The 12,528-nt window shown below is 46.2% G+C and overlaps 1 protein-coding gene across 6 annotated transcripts in view; it reads right to left on the reverse strand.

The window, feature by feature from the left end:
* Nucleotides 1-746: 746 nt before the first annotated feature.
* RERE (arginine-glutamic acid dipeptide repeats) overlaps nt 747-12,528 on the reverse strand; it is a 191,711-nt gene continuing 179,929 nt past the window's right edge. For 3 of the 6 annotated variants that reach the window (XM_086764386.1, XM_086764387.1, XM_086764392.1), the window contains 7 exons: nt 12,179-12,292; nt 9,883-11,267; nt 9,264-9,486; nt 7,661-8,384; nt 5,265-5,411; nt 4,854-5,034; nt 747-3,789 (listed from right to left, as the gene is read on the reverse strand). In XM_086764386.1, the coding sequence (XP_086620512.1) occupies nt 3,756-3,789; nt 4,854-5,034; nt 5,265-5,411; nt 7,661-8,384; nt 9,264-9,486; nt 9,883-11,267; nt 12,179-12,292 (2,808 nt within the window). In that variant the 3' untranslated portion in view covers nt 747-3,755. The remainder of the gene's footprint in view (nt 3,790-4,853; nt 5,035-5,264; nt 5,412-7,660; nt 8,385-9,263; nt 9,487-9,882; nt 11,268-12,178; nt 12,293-12,528) is intronic. The other 3 variants (XM_086764388.1, XM_086764390.1, XM_086764391.1) reach the window with 3 other exon arrangements.

Consider the following 12,528-nt stretch of genomic DNA (forward strand, 5'->3'; position numbering starts at 1 on the left):
TGCCAGATCTGTATGAGTTGTGTGCACGATGACTCTACTGGCACAAAGTTCCATCTGGTAGGAAATAAGATGCCTGAAAAACTTGGCCACTGGGCTATACATAGTGTACTGTAACTCATTTCAAGCTTACACTTCACTAGTCATCAGGCCTCATTTTCCCTGGCATGTTTTCTGAACACTTTTGGTTCACAGACAAATTTAAAAGAAAATGACAGCGTGTAGTCTTCCTACTCTGTTGAAACCAGGGGAGTTGTCCTCTCTGGATTAGAAGTTCTTGTTTTTCTACTCTTCTTTGGCTGACACAATGGGAGTTTATTCACACACTTCATTTTAACTGCTTGTTTGCGCTCAGGCCTATCAGTGGCTACAATATATTACCATTGTACACAGAAAGCCCCTGACTTCACGACAGTCAAAACATCCTTCCACATTCATTCTTACCAATTTGACTGCTTAACTTATGGAAAAACATGCCAAAAATTATGCGGTATGGCCCTAGAGCATCAATGGGCCTCAGGGAGGCAGAACGTACTCTGGGACTAGACATGATGTTGGTGCTTTGTGTACTGTGTACTAAAAATAAAGTGACCTCAAAGAAGGAAAAAATAAAGCCAAGAAAGACAAGACAGCTTTGAAACAGACAAGATGGCCATGGAGGCATCCCATATTATCCCAGATGAAAAGAACTCTTTTCCCACTAACAACAATCAACAGACACATTTCGCTTGCAGGCAAAACCTGGCTGCTGTAGTGTAGCTTGGTTTTATTTATGTCCACAAATATTTCAAAAAAATTACAAAATACTCAAATGGAGAGAACACAGAAGTCACGATTTCTGGGTTTCTACTCTGTTTACACTGTGTTATCCCATGGCAAACTACTCATATATACATTAAGCTTCAAGATATATATAAATGTAGCAGTCAGAATGTACACTCTGCTTTAACGGTGCAGTGAAACAAGCTCAACCATGACGACATAGAACAAGAGAGACGTTTCAGAAACACTAAAGCAAAATTAAAAAATAAACTTTCAAAACAGAGGAAAAATAAGAGAGATTTCTTAAAGAAAATCAAAAGGTCTGGGTTGTTTTAATAGGGCATCGAACACCAAGATGGCTTCAAAAACCACTGCATGTAAAGTTGTAGTTAATCACTGGTCTAAAATGGAAGAATTTCAGTGCTTATTTACTGAATGATGTGAACAAAAAAAAACCTCCCACAAATTATCAGAATGCTTTTCTTAAAAAAGAAAAAGAAAAAAGAAAAAAAGATCAATGAATAACTTCTGAGCAGACTGCAAACTTCAGCTGAAAAAAAAATAGAGAGAGGACCACTGGAGGCAATTGGCTTTTTTTTTTTTTTCCCTTAAGAACTATAGCTACAAATAACAGCAAAAGAGGAGGATTAGAAGAAATGGCTGGAGTGGCTGAACTCCCAAATTCCACATGGTAAAAACAAGGAGAGGAGGTTTAACTGAAATGTCCCTAATTAAACCTTTAAACTGAGGCAGTCTCTCTGCTGAGCACACCCATCTGACTAGCTGCTTCACTGTTAGCAAAAGTAAAAAATGTTACTCAGAAGAAAACCGTTTCACCTGATCACTGCAACTGAAGGCATTGACTGAAGACGACTTTACCATCCTTGATTGCAGACTGACCTCATGTCTTCCAAATCTCAGAATCACTAGCTGTTCCTCCTAATACCTTCCCAGAGAGTTCACATGTAGCAGATGGAACTGAATAAATGCAACTGCAGTTCTTCAGCACTGAGAAATGTGGAATGGAGGACAGAAAAATGGAATATCAATGTCAGGTCAAATAGTCCTTCTCTCCCTCCTACACACTGTTGCCTTGAGTAGACCTCGTATTTTTAATTGGTAATTTGATGTTACTGACTGTCCAACAGTAATCTCTGGGCACCGACACTGGTTTGAGATCCATCGGGTGGATAAAGCACTGTGCATGCCATGCCTTCCATCAGAACGTATGATTAACTACAAGTTTATCAAACATGGCTCGGTACGGTCCTATGACACAACCATCACACTGAACAGTCTACAACAGCAGAAAGAGAGCACTTGTGAGCTAAGAGAGAGAATGGGGGGAAGTTATGCACCAGCAGAAAAAACGGCCAGCAGATTTAGATGTCCATTGCTTGCATCACCCTCTGCTCTAGCAAAGAAAACCCATGGCAAAGAGTGGGGGGAAAAAAAAAAAAAAAATAATCTGCCTAGACAGTAAGCAGAGCGGTCTCCAAAATAACGCTCACTGGCCATCTGTGTATTCCTCTCCTTTTACCATCCACATGGGAACTAGCCAACAGGAGTTATTCTGCACGGACCTGTTGTGTTGGGAGTCAGTAAATGTTACTGTCCATAGATCTGGTGAATCCCAAAGCAGTAAGTTCCTGAGATACAGAACGCTTGTGGCAGTTAAAAAGTTTTTGCTTACAAAAAGAAAACTGTAACAGTCAAAGAGACATACAGACTGGTCTTTGCAAAACAACTTTAAGAACACTGAGTTGCCTATCCACTTTTCTTAAGAACGTATCAAACGTAAGAGGCCAGAAAGAGCACGTCCTCCAAAAATATGCACATGCATACAAAATTCTGGCTGCACTAGTTTGAGCCACGGAACATTTTTAAAAAGAGATTTTAGAACAGATTATTTCTTTGAACCTTTGCCTAAACTCTAAACCAAATGTAGTTAGATTAAGTTTCAAAAGGTAATAGGAAAGAAGCGTATTATGGCCACACTGAAAACTAACCCTTGAAGTAGGCATCAAAAGGGTAAGCTGGTTCCAAGAGACACCTGTACTGCTGAGAAACCCAACTCAACAGAAATCATCTGCAGAACAGAGAGATGGAACACTAACAAAAAACCCCAAACCCAAACAAACCAAAAAACCAAGAACAGAAACAGTCATTTGCAACATTATCCCTGCAACTCCCTTTAATGCTTATTGTTGATATCAAACCAAATTTCAAGCTTTTACCCATTTGAAATTATTGATACCCATCGTTCCCTTTAATTAAAGGGATAATTATATATATATATTTTATTAAAAAATCAACTCTGTATTCTGTCAATACCAGGTAGGAATTCACAATTTGTGATGTTACTGAAAATCAAGATAAATGTTTCCGGAGTTTTGTTTTGTTTTGTTTCTCCCCTCTACCCAAAAAAGTTATTTACAGACTTAAAAAGCCATGCTGCAGAACTGAGCTCTCTTTAAAATTATGAAGATTTCCTACAATGTATTAAAATAAAAGTAGATTTTTATTATTATAGCACTTGGATTCAGAGCTTGTTATGTCACCTACTTGCAATCCTTGTTTTTTTAAAATAGCTATAGATGCATTGAGTGTCTCTTCACACACAGTGACTTGTGTTGTGAACCTGATTCTAGCACCTACTCAAAACAAACTAGTAAGGAAAAAAAAAAAAAAAACCAAAACCAAAAAACCAAGATTGCAGGAAGTTCTCTGAATATTCCACACAGTCCTGTATTTTCAATAGGCTTCTGAATACGTTGTCATGCAGGGAGACCCACACCAGTCTTGAGAAATCTTCTCTACAAACGAACGCTAGGCTGATAAGTCTCTACTTGTTGGGTGGTTGTTTCTGTTTTAAATATATAAGAAATCTTTATAAGATATCCTTTTCCTTTTGTAGCTCTTATTGTATTTAAAAATGTTCCATTCCTTCCCAAGGACTGGGGTTTCCATAGCCAGCATTACAAATAAATAATTTATTACAACTGTTTGTCGCCTTCTTTCTTCAGCCGACTGAAAGAGAAAGAAAACTCATTTTAACAAAACGAAGGAGGTGTCACGACGATTCAGAGATAGCCTGCCTTCCTGCTAACCTCGCCCGGGCGCCCTGAAGGGAACAGGGGTTGCCACAGGACTTGTGAGCTTTCAGCACGAAACCGAGAGCCATTGTAACGGCAGCGATAACGCTGTCTGCTGCGGGAGGAAGCGATGACCTTTTGCTACTGCAGCGCTCCTTACGTGTGAGCAGGATCACTCGTGCCAGCTCAGCAAGCTTCAGCTTTATCTGCAGCTGCAGATATGACAGTCAGCTTCAGGCAGACTGGCTGCCCCCGTGGCACAAGGCCAGCAGGCAATTTTGGATAGCAGAAGCAAGGACTGAAGCATCAGAGTAAAGCAGCGCAAGGCAGGTGTTTAATATGCTGCTTCCAATACATCCCTGCTAGCCACAGAGATGAGGAATGACCCTTGCTAGGTGCTGGTGGCTCTTTCTTCTTAGCTGACGTATTGTCATGGTCATTGCCAAACAGGAAATAAGGTGGTGTCACCTAAGGTAGGCCAAGAAGAGAACCACTCTACTATCAACACCATATGGCATTCTGGGGAGAAAGGACTCACATGATCCGCCCAGGCATTCTCAGCTGGATCTGTATTATTCACACATTTCAACTTCCTGTTGTCTTTAGTCATTTCTTAAGAGTTATGGAATTCCTCTCCTCTTCCCATTCATAAAGCTTTTACCCACCCTCCTTGACTGTTCTCAAAGGAGAGAGAGGGCTGCGGAAGCAGCAATCGTAGGATCACACTAAAAACCCCACTCAGAGGTAATTCTGCGATATAAAACTCAACTAGCCTACATCCTGTGCCAATAATTTGGACCTAGCTTCCAATCTGCCCCATCATTTATGCCCAAATTAGGTCTTAGTACAGCTTCACCATCTTCCACAACTGCATCAGGACAGTAACTCAGCACACAGTAAGAAAGACGGTAATTCAAAAGAAAAAAGATGGGATGTGGAGAAGGATGAAGGAAGCTGTAGCACCCTCGCATCTCCAAAAGCCTTCATTGCACGTCTCACCTGTAATAATCTTCCTGACTTGGTAGATGACCACCATGCATGTGAGGATGCCCGTGCAACCACTGCTGCTCCATTGCCAGTCTCTGCAGCTCTGCTGACTGGGCGTGCATGGCCTGCAGTTGGTGGGCTGCTGACATAGGAGGTGGAATGGCACCAGGCAGATCTCGTGGATAAGGAGTACCTACGAGAGAGTTGCCTGGTTTTAGACGTTTGTTTGCTATGAGGTCTGCAGAGAGCTGTCCCATGAAGTTTGTGTTTTGGTTTTTTTTTTAACCAAACCAACCATCCTTTGGCTGTAACCTAAGTTACAGCTCCACTCCACCAACTCCCCGCCCAAGAAACGCTAAGACCCAGAAGATGGCAGTTCAGATCAAGAGCCAACCTTTGCAAAGGACCATAAAATGCTCTCACCAAAGACTGGATGTCGGAGCATTTCATGCTCATGAGGTGGCTGCCCTAGCAATGGGTTGGGGATGGTCCCAGGTGGGTAGGGAAAACGTGCCAAATGGGGTCCGGCTGCTAAAGGATCCACCAGCGGGTGAACAGGTCCTGCTGAACCTTTAAAAGAAGGAAAGAAAGCAAGCAATCAACTGCTTTGGGGAGCATCACTCACTGTTGGGAGATCAAAAGCCCTGTTAGACTTGAGCTGAATCAGCATTTGGCCCAACTGGCACGTAATTACCAGGAGCTTAGCTCCATCCAATTTGAAACCCACTTTTCTTTCTATCTTCAAGTGACATCTGCTTACCAAACAGTCTTAATTCTGAAAGCAACAAACCATGGCTTTTAATTTCTAAAAGAAAAAAAAAATACACCAAGCAACAGGGAAAAACAACAAAGATGGTCAACATTCAGAATTGTTTTCCCCAAAACTCTCCTGTTTCCCCTGGCCGCACATAGAATTGAAGGATCATTAATCACATGTAGTACAGAAGCACTTAAGCATCCTTCCAAGTTTACCAACACTGCTTGATAGGCCAAAAGCTGGCAAAAACCTCTGTTTGCGTGGAGAGGGACACCTGTAGAAAACCTCTCTGATGTCACTTTACCAATATAATGAAAAAAAACATCAGCAAAATCTGAAAAATTTACTCCTCAGCTCATCTTAAATCTCTGCATGTGAAGCTGTTAGCATATTGCAGAGGAACCACAAATGAAAGGAACACAACAGAGCTCACGCAATTCTCCCTCGGCAGTTACCTGGTCCGGAGCAGAGACGTGTGGTCATTTATTCATCCCCACCCTAAGGGGACACACGGGTTACGCACTTCAGGGCCTTACTCGCCTACCGGAGCTACTCTGGAGCAAGAACTGCTTGGAGACACTCGAGAGTCCCTGACTGCATTTTCATCTGGCATCCAAGACTAAAGCCAAATTACTTTTCAAATGCAGGTAAGAGAGACCTGACCATGAACTGACTTGGCTTTATCTGCCCCAGCCTCTCGCCAGTTCGACAGCGAGAGCGTACTGGCCGCATTTTTGTGCCGAACTGGGGAGTATCTAGACTTACGTGCACAGAGGTGGTACGTGACTTACCTGACAACAGAATCCTTGTTCAGACACAATCTACGACAAATTTCTCCTGCTGTCAACGGGGTGTGCAAACCTGCCTCAGACTGAACCAGTCTGTAACGTGTGCGGCTTCGACCAACGTCCGCAGCTGGCAGCTTTAAGCATGCTGACACTCAGCGCTATCATCTCCTCCCTGTAACACCCTGCCCCCTTAACGGTCTCACAAGCCTCTGCTGCTTTCCTTGCTGTAAAATTTGGCTTCTGCACCAGCACTCAAATTCCTTCCAAGCTCCAAAAAGCAGTCATCTCGGCTATGTTTAACGCGTATTGCTCCAAGGAGAAGTATGCTATATTTGCCTGCACAAACACTATGTTTGTAGCCAGCCGCACCAGAAGCTGTGCTTTAACTGCTTAGACTTTTTTTTTTCCCCCTCATCCTTACTTGGCAGCTACTGCACCTGGTGCCTTGTTTGCTATGTTCTCCTGTCTGCCACCAGAAAAATCAAAAAAATTCTGCTTAGTGCCTCATCTTCCAGACTCCAAACTTCCAGAGAGGTAACCACGTAGCTTGCTTTAGAGACGAGCAAGACACCCATTTATTTTTGGGACAACTAAATACATTGGGAAAAAAATTTCCACACATCAGAATATACCGTAGCTAAAAATATGCCAACCCATAAATTTAGATAATTCTTTTAAGAACTGTGACAAAGAATTTCAGCTCAACTAAAGCTAGATGGTTGGCAAGTCAAATGGATACAGATTGTCTTTCTCTTCTAAGTTTATTTTTCAGCTCCTGTACGAAAACACCAGCTTCAGCTCGTTTCCAGCTACAACTCATAACGTAACGGCCGTTAGCAGTGTTAGTTCCATGACATCTCTCCCGGTGAATTCCCTTCACCCAGTCTCCACCTGTACACCAGACACCACTCTAAGGTGGTGCTCTAGGACTCCAGTACTTAAAAAACAAAACAAAACAAAAAAAAAAACCCAAAACAAAAAAAAAAAAACACATAAAAAAACAGCAAACCTTTTACAGTCACAGCACACAGTCTGAAGATCACTGTACTGTTGCCATCATTTACTTTATCACTGTTATTGGTCCATCCTCCCAAAAAATAATTGTTTGCGTTCCACTTATCACAACTTTATACAGTACAAAAGTCACATCAGATAAAAGGGATTTTGCTACTTGAATGCCAGAGTCACGGTCTGCCCGCGTTGGGCAGACGGCTGCTAGCAGCTCATGAGAGAGGTTCCCCAGGAAACCGCCCGGCCCGCTTCCCGGGGCTCACCTTGGTGTAAGGGATCCTGCTGGTGTAGGTGTAAATGCGAGTGTATGTGTGAGTGTTGGTGATGGTGAGGCGTAACGTTGAACATCTGGAGCCGTGCCAACGGGTCGTTCGTCAGCGATGCCATCCGCTCAGCGTGTATTCTCTCTGCTGCCAGTCTGTCAGGGTAGCTCATTTCAGGCCGTAACTGCGGGCCTGCCAGTGCAAGTCTCTCTCTTTCAAGGGGGTTCAAACCCGGATGGAAGGAAGCAAACGGGTGAGGTCCTGCTGTTGGAGGAATAGTCAGTGCACCATGCCTGGCAAAATGCTCCATGGGGTTAGTGGCTGGGTGCAGTGCATCTAGCTCTGGAGGCTTCACCTCAAAGCCAGGTTTCATCCTCTCTCTCAACTCCCTTTCCCGGATTTCTCGCTCCCGGATTTCCCGCTCGCGCAGCTCTCGTTCCCGAATGGTGGGATCCACGTTGTAGAGGCCAGGCATATGGTAGGCCAGAAGCGGATCGGTGGGGTTCAGGGGGACAAAGAAGGGATGATTACGGTTTGTTGGCGACATGACATGAGGACGGGCATATTCGCTTAGTGTTCGTAAAGCAGGCGTATCTGGACCGATGTAAGGTGGTACGGCAGCAATGGTCGTCGGCGGTGGTTCAAACGAAGGTCTCATATGGGCTGGCCCGCTGAGCTGAGACTCTCCAAGACGACCTTCATGGGAGGAGCTGGATACCTTCTGCTGCACAGAATGGAGGAAGAGAATTTTAATTCAACACATTTGGCTTAAAAACACAGCAGGCACACACTTCCCTCCTTGTACTTCGAGTTCTAAGAGAAGGCAAGTTCAGTCTGCTGAGCCTCACACCTCCTGCAGTTGTGTGCTCCAGTGTGCCTTGGGGAAGAACTGGATTCTGTCTGTCCCATAGGCCAGAAGATAACTACTTTGTAGGGGCAGCCCCAAAGCTGCACCAACTGCTCCTCAGAGCAGCAACTGGTTGGTACGTGTCACAGCTATGGGCAGCAGCTGGCTGAACAGGAAGACTGTAGCACTTCCTTTTTCACCATCAGTAATGTGTTACCAGCCGACCAGTTCTGGGGGCCCAAAAGTAATCATTCCTTCCCAACAGGCCACAGAAAAATGGACTAGTAGTATTGGCTCTTTGTACCAAGACTGGAGTTTGGATTTGCCAATAAATAAAAAAGTTGCACACTTTCAGTTAAGTTTACTTCACATTTTAAAAGCCTTCTGACCACCTTATTCTAGCAGGCAGCACTCTTGCGCCTGCACAGTAGTACGGGGTACACAAGGGCATTCACCAGATCTGCACAGCGTGCTTTTCTACAGCAAGGAAACGCAAACACTTGGCCTAGTTAGCCCCAGCTGCATTGACCAGGAGGAGAAACTCTCCATTTCCTTCAACGAGAAGAGTCACGGGCAGGCCAGGAGGTGCTCACAGCTGGCTGGCTTTCACTTCACACACAAGGCTCCCACATTCACAAATACCTGAACGCACACGCGTTAAAGCGCTTCCTGGGATTCGCGTTCTGCAGTCACCATCCAGCTCAGATCCTACCACGCCAACTACCCGAAACAGCCCTTAGCCACAAATAAACCTACCGCAGCTCTTTCTGCTTCTCTTTCACGCTCCCGCTCCCTCTCTCTTTCCTTCTCTTTTTCTTTTTCTCTTTCCCTCTCTTCTCTGGCTTTCTGCTCTGCTTCTCTTTTGGCCTTTTCAATGGCTTCTTCTCTCTTCTTGGCCAGTTTTGATCCTGCTAGAGGCATGAAGTATAAGTCTGCTCTTGAGCATGAATTGTAGCCACGATCCAGGTGCTTATAGAACCTGAAAGGAACAGAATAGAAAGAGCTTAGCCCTGGGAAAGACGGGAGAGTCTGGGATTTAAGAGCTGTATGTCCAAAAAGTATCATTCTATAGCCTGGTACTACCAGTTTCCCTGAAAATCATGAGAAAATTAACGGTACCACATTACTTCACAGACAAGTAGAGTATAAAACCCATCTCTCGATTACAAACGGTAATGCCCTGTCTGAATATGCTGGCTGAAACAGCAGCTTTCCAGAAAAAACAGAGCAAAATCACACTAGAGCGAGAGGCTGAGAAGGCCCACATGTAAAATACACTCAGCTCCCGCAGGAGCTCATTTCTCAGCTTTTGGGAGCGTCCTGCTACACAGAAAACCCGAGCACACTAAGAAAGCGCCGCTGACAGCCTCCATACCTGGCTGATTGACTAGCATGACTTGGTGTGTCCACCACAGTAGGCTCTGGTGATGGGCTTCTGGGTGGAGGGGGAGGGCTTTCTGGTTCCTCAGCTTCATCTGGGACTTCTTCTTTGATTTGAATCGGTGGTAGCGTGCAGGCTGTCACCACCGGCACGTTTCCACTAGAAGCTGCTGATGTGGAGACGGAAGTCTGAAGCGGGAGGCCAGGAACAGTGGGTGGCGTGGAAGTGGAGGGGCAAGAAGGAGGGGTGATGGAAGATGGGCCTCCTGGGACAAACGGATGCTGGGAGAAGGGGGGCTGGGAGGATACCTGATGGAGTCCGGATGGGGGGTGATTAGCAGGGGGGGGAAGGCTCTGACTCTGCGTCAGTACAGGAGGCTGGGCTTGCGAAGACTGCAGCGGTTGGCTTTGCGGCATCAGCTGCAAGGGAGGAGGGTGTGCAGATGGAGGATGATGAGTTGAGAGGGAGCTCAGAGGTTTTAAAGCAGGTGGTGGAGGCAAGTTGGAGTTCATTGAGAATGGAGAAGGGCCAGAGAGATGAGGAGGGTGCTTGTGGGATGGAGCAGTGGGGAGCTGAGGGATTGGGGTGGTAGGGGGCGGTTTGATGTGAGGCATGGCCATGGGCGCAGGGGGCAAGGGCTGCTCCCGTGGAGGCTGAGCCTGCTGCAGGGAGGTTGCAGTCGGCAGGACAGGCTGCGCTACCTGAACCTGGAGAGCGGAGTGAGAATGAGACGGTGCTTGCGTCTGAAGGGGAACCTGAGACTGAGATGACTGAGCGGGGAGGGAATACGGCTGGGAAGGGACAGGATGAGGCAGGAGGGGCTGGGCCTGCAGGCTGTGAGGAGCAGGCTGGGCCTGACTGTGGAGCGGAGGCTGCGAGTGAGGCTGTGAAGAGGCAGGGGTGGGCTGGCTCTGCGACACGCTCAAGGTCTGCAGAGGCGGGTGAGGCGATGGGAGTCTCTGCGGGTGCAAGGCAGGGGCCTGCTGGATGTGAGAATGAGGAGGCGGCGGCGCAGGGGCCTGGGGCTGGCTAGAGGGCTGGGATGCGGATGGCGAGACCTGTGGTGGAGCCGAAGGAGCGCTCGAGGCTGCCGGCAGCGATGCTGGTAACTGGGCTGATACAGGCGGCGTAGGAGGAGGAGCCTGGCCAGAACCGCTTTGTGCCTGAAGCACCTGGGGCTGTGCCTGCAGCACTTGCTGCTGAGCAGATGAATCCGAGTCGCTCTCATTGTCTTGAGGGCTAGGGATGCTGGGCGACGTGCTCCGGTTATCCTGGTCAATGTCCTTGGGATCGCTGCTCCCTTCGTCATTGACGCTGCGGCTGTCAGAGCTCTCGCCTTCGCCCTCACCCTCCGAGGGAGAGTTTGGCCTGCTGATCTCCTGCAGGGAGAGGGGGAAGAACAACCACCATGCATGAGAAAAGCGCACAGAGAACACTACCAGCATGCCATAGGATGCAACCTATTACACAGGCTGTGCAAACACAAGTGCAAGACCACTCTGAACCTCACGGGACTTGAAACAGCACAGGCAACATAAATATGCAAAGAGAGGGAGCAGAGACAACAGAGTCGGGTTCTTTTTAGTCGTGTCTAGCGGCAATGGGCACAAATTGAAATGCAGGAGGTTCTGCCTGAACACGATGAAACACTTTTCACTATGAGGGTGACCAAGCAATGGAACAGGTTGCCCAGAGAGGCTGTGGACTCTCCGTCTTTGGAGAGCCATGTGGACACAGTCCCGAGCTCTAGGTGGCCCTGCCTGAGCAGAGGGGGTGGACTAGGTGACCTCCAGGTCCCTTCCAACCTCAATCATTGCGTGGTTCTGTAATATGGAAAGCTCAGTGCCAAAACTCCCAAATCCTGTGCACAGAGTGAACCTGGTCAGGTACACGGAGCTGAAAAGACATCCTGAAAGTATTTCAATTGAGCTTTGATACCATTAAATTAAGAGAACTCCAGTGGTGGTCTTCAAACTTGCCACAGAAGAGGAAAAAACAAATTTCAATTTAAAAAAATGGAGGGAGGGGGTGGAAAATAATCCAAGTATACTCCTATATTGTTGATACTGATACTAAAACAAAAGTAAAGACTTCTGAACTTACCCCTATAATCCCACTGTTTTTCAACAGAAGGAACACTTCATAATATTGGTTGCTTTCCAGCCACAGACTAAGTCACAATTTGCTGTGGCTTAAATTGATTTCATGTTTTTGGTTTGTTACCAGGGTTGCACCCCCTCCCACTCTCAAACCATTTTCCTAAGAGAAAATATTCCTCTGTGGGACTCACTTGAGTTTTGGATTTTTTGGCATTGGACCTGTCAGGTTCCTCTGTGTCAGAAGCTGCCTTTTCCCGCTGCCTCTTGGAGTTCTTGAGAGGAGAAGATACCTCTTCTTTTATCTTCTGCCACAAATGAAGCACAACACAACAGTTACCAGCGATGTAAACGCAAAAGTGAATTGAGTGTACGCCAGTGCTACCATATTTAACACAAATAAATGAGAAGGGTTCCTATGGAGCAGGAGAACTGATCAGAAATTGAGAAGCTGAGTCAGTACTTAGCAATGATTCAAAATGCATCTGTCCCTCTGTCCAATTACAGGTTGCAGAGGAATCTACTCTGGAGCTGCTGCTGCATT

This window comes from Chlamydotis macqueenii, chromosome 21, assembly GCF_036417535.1.
Source record: "Chlamydotis macqueenii isolate bChlMac1 chromosome 21, bChlMac1.mat, whole genome shotgun sequence".
NCBI classification, from domain to species: domain Eukaryota; kingdom Metazoa; phylum Chordata; class Aves; order Otidiformes; family Otididae; genus Chlamydotis; species Chlamydotis macqueenii.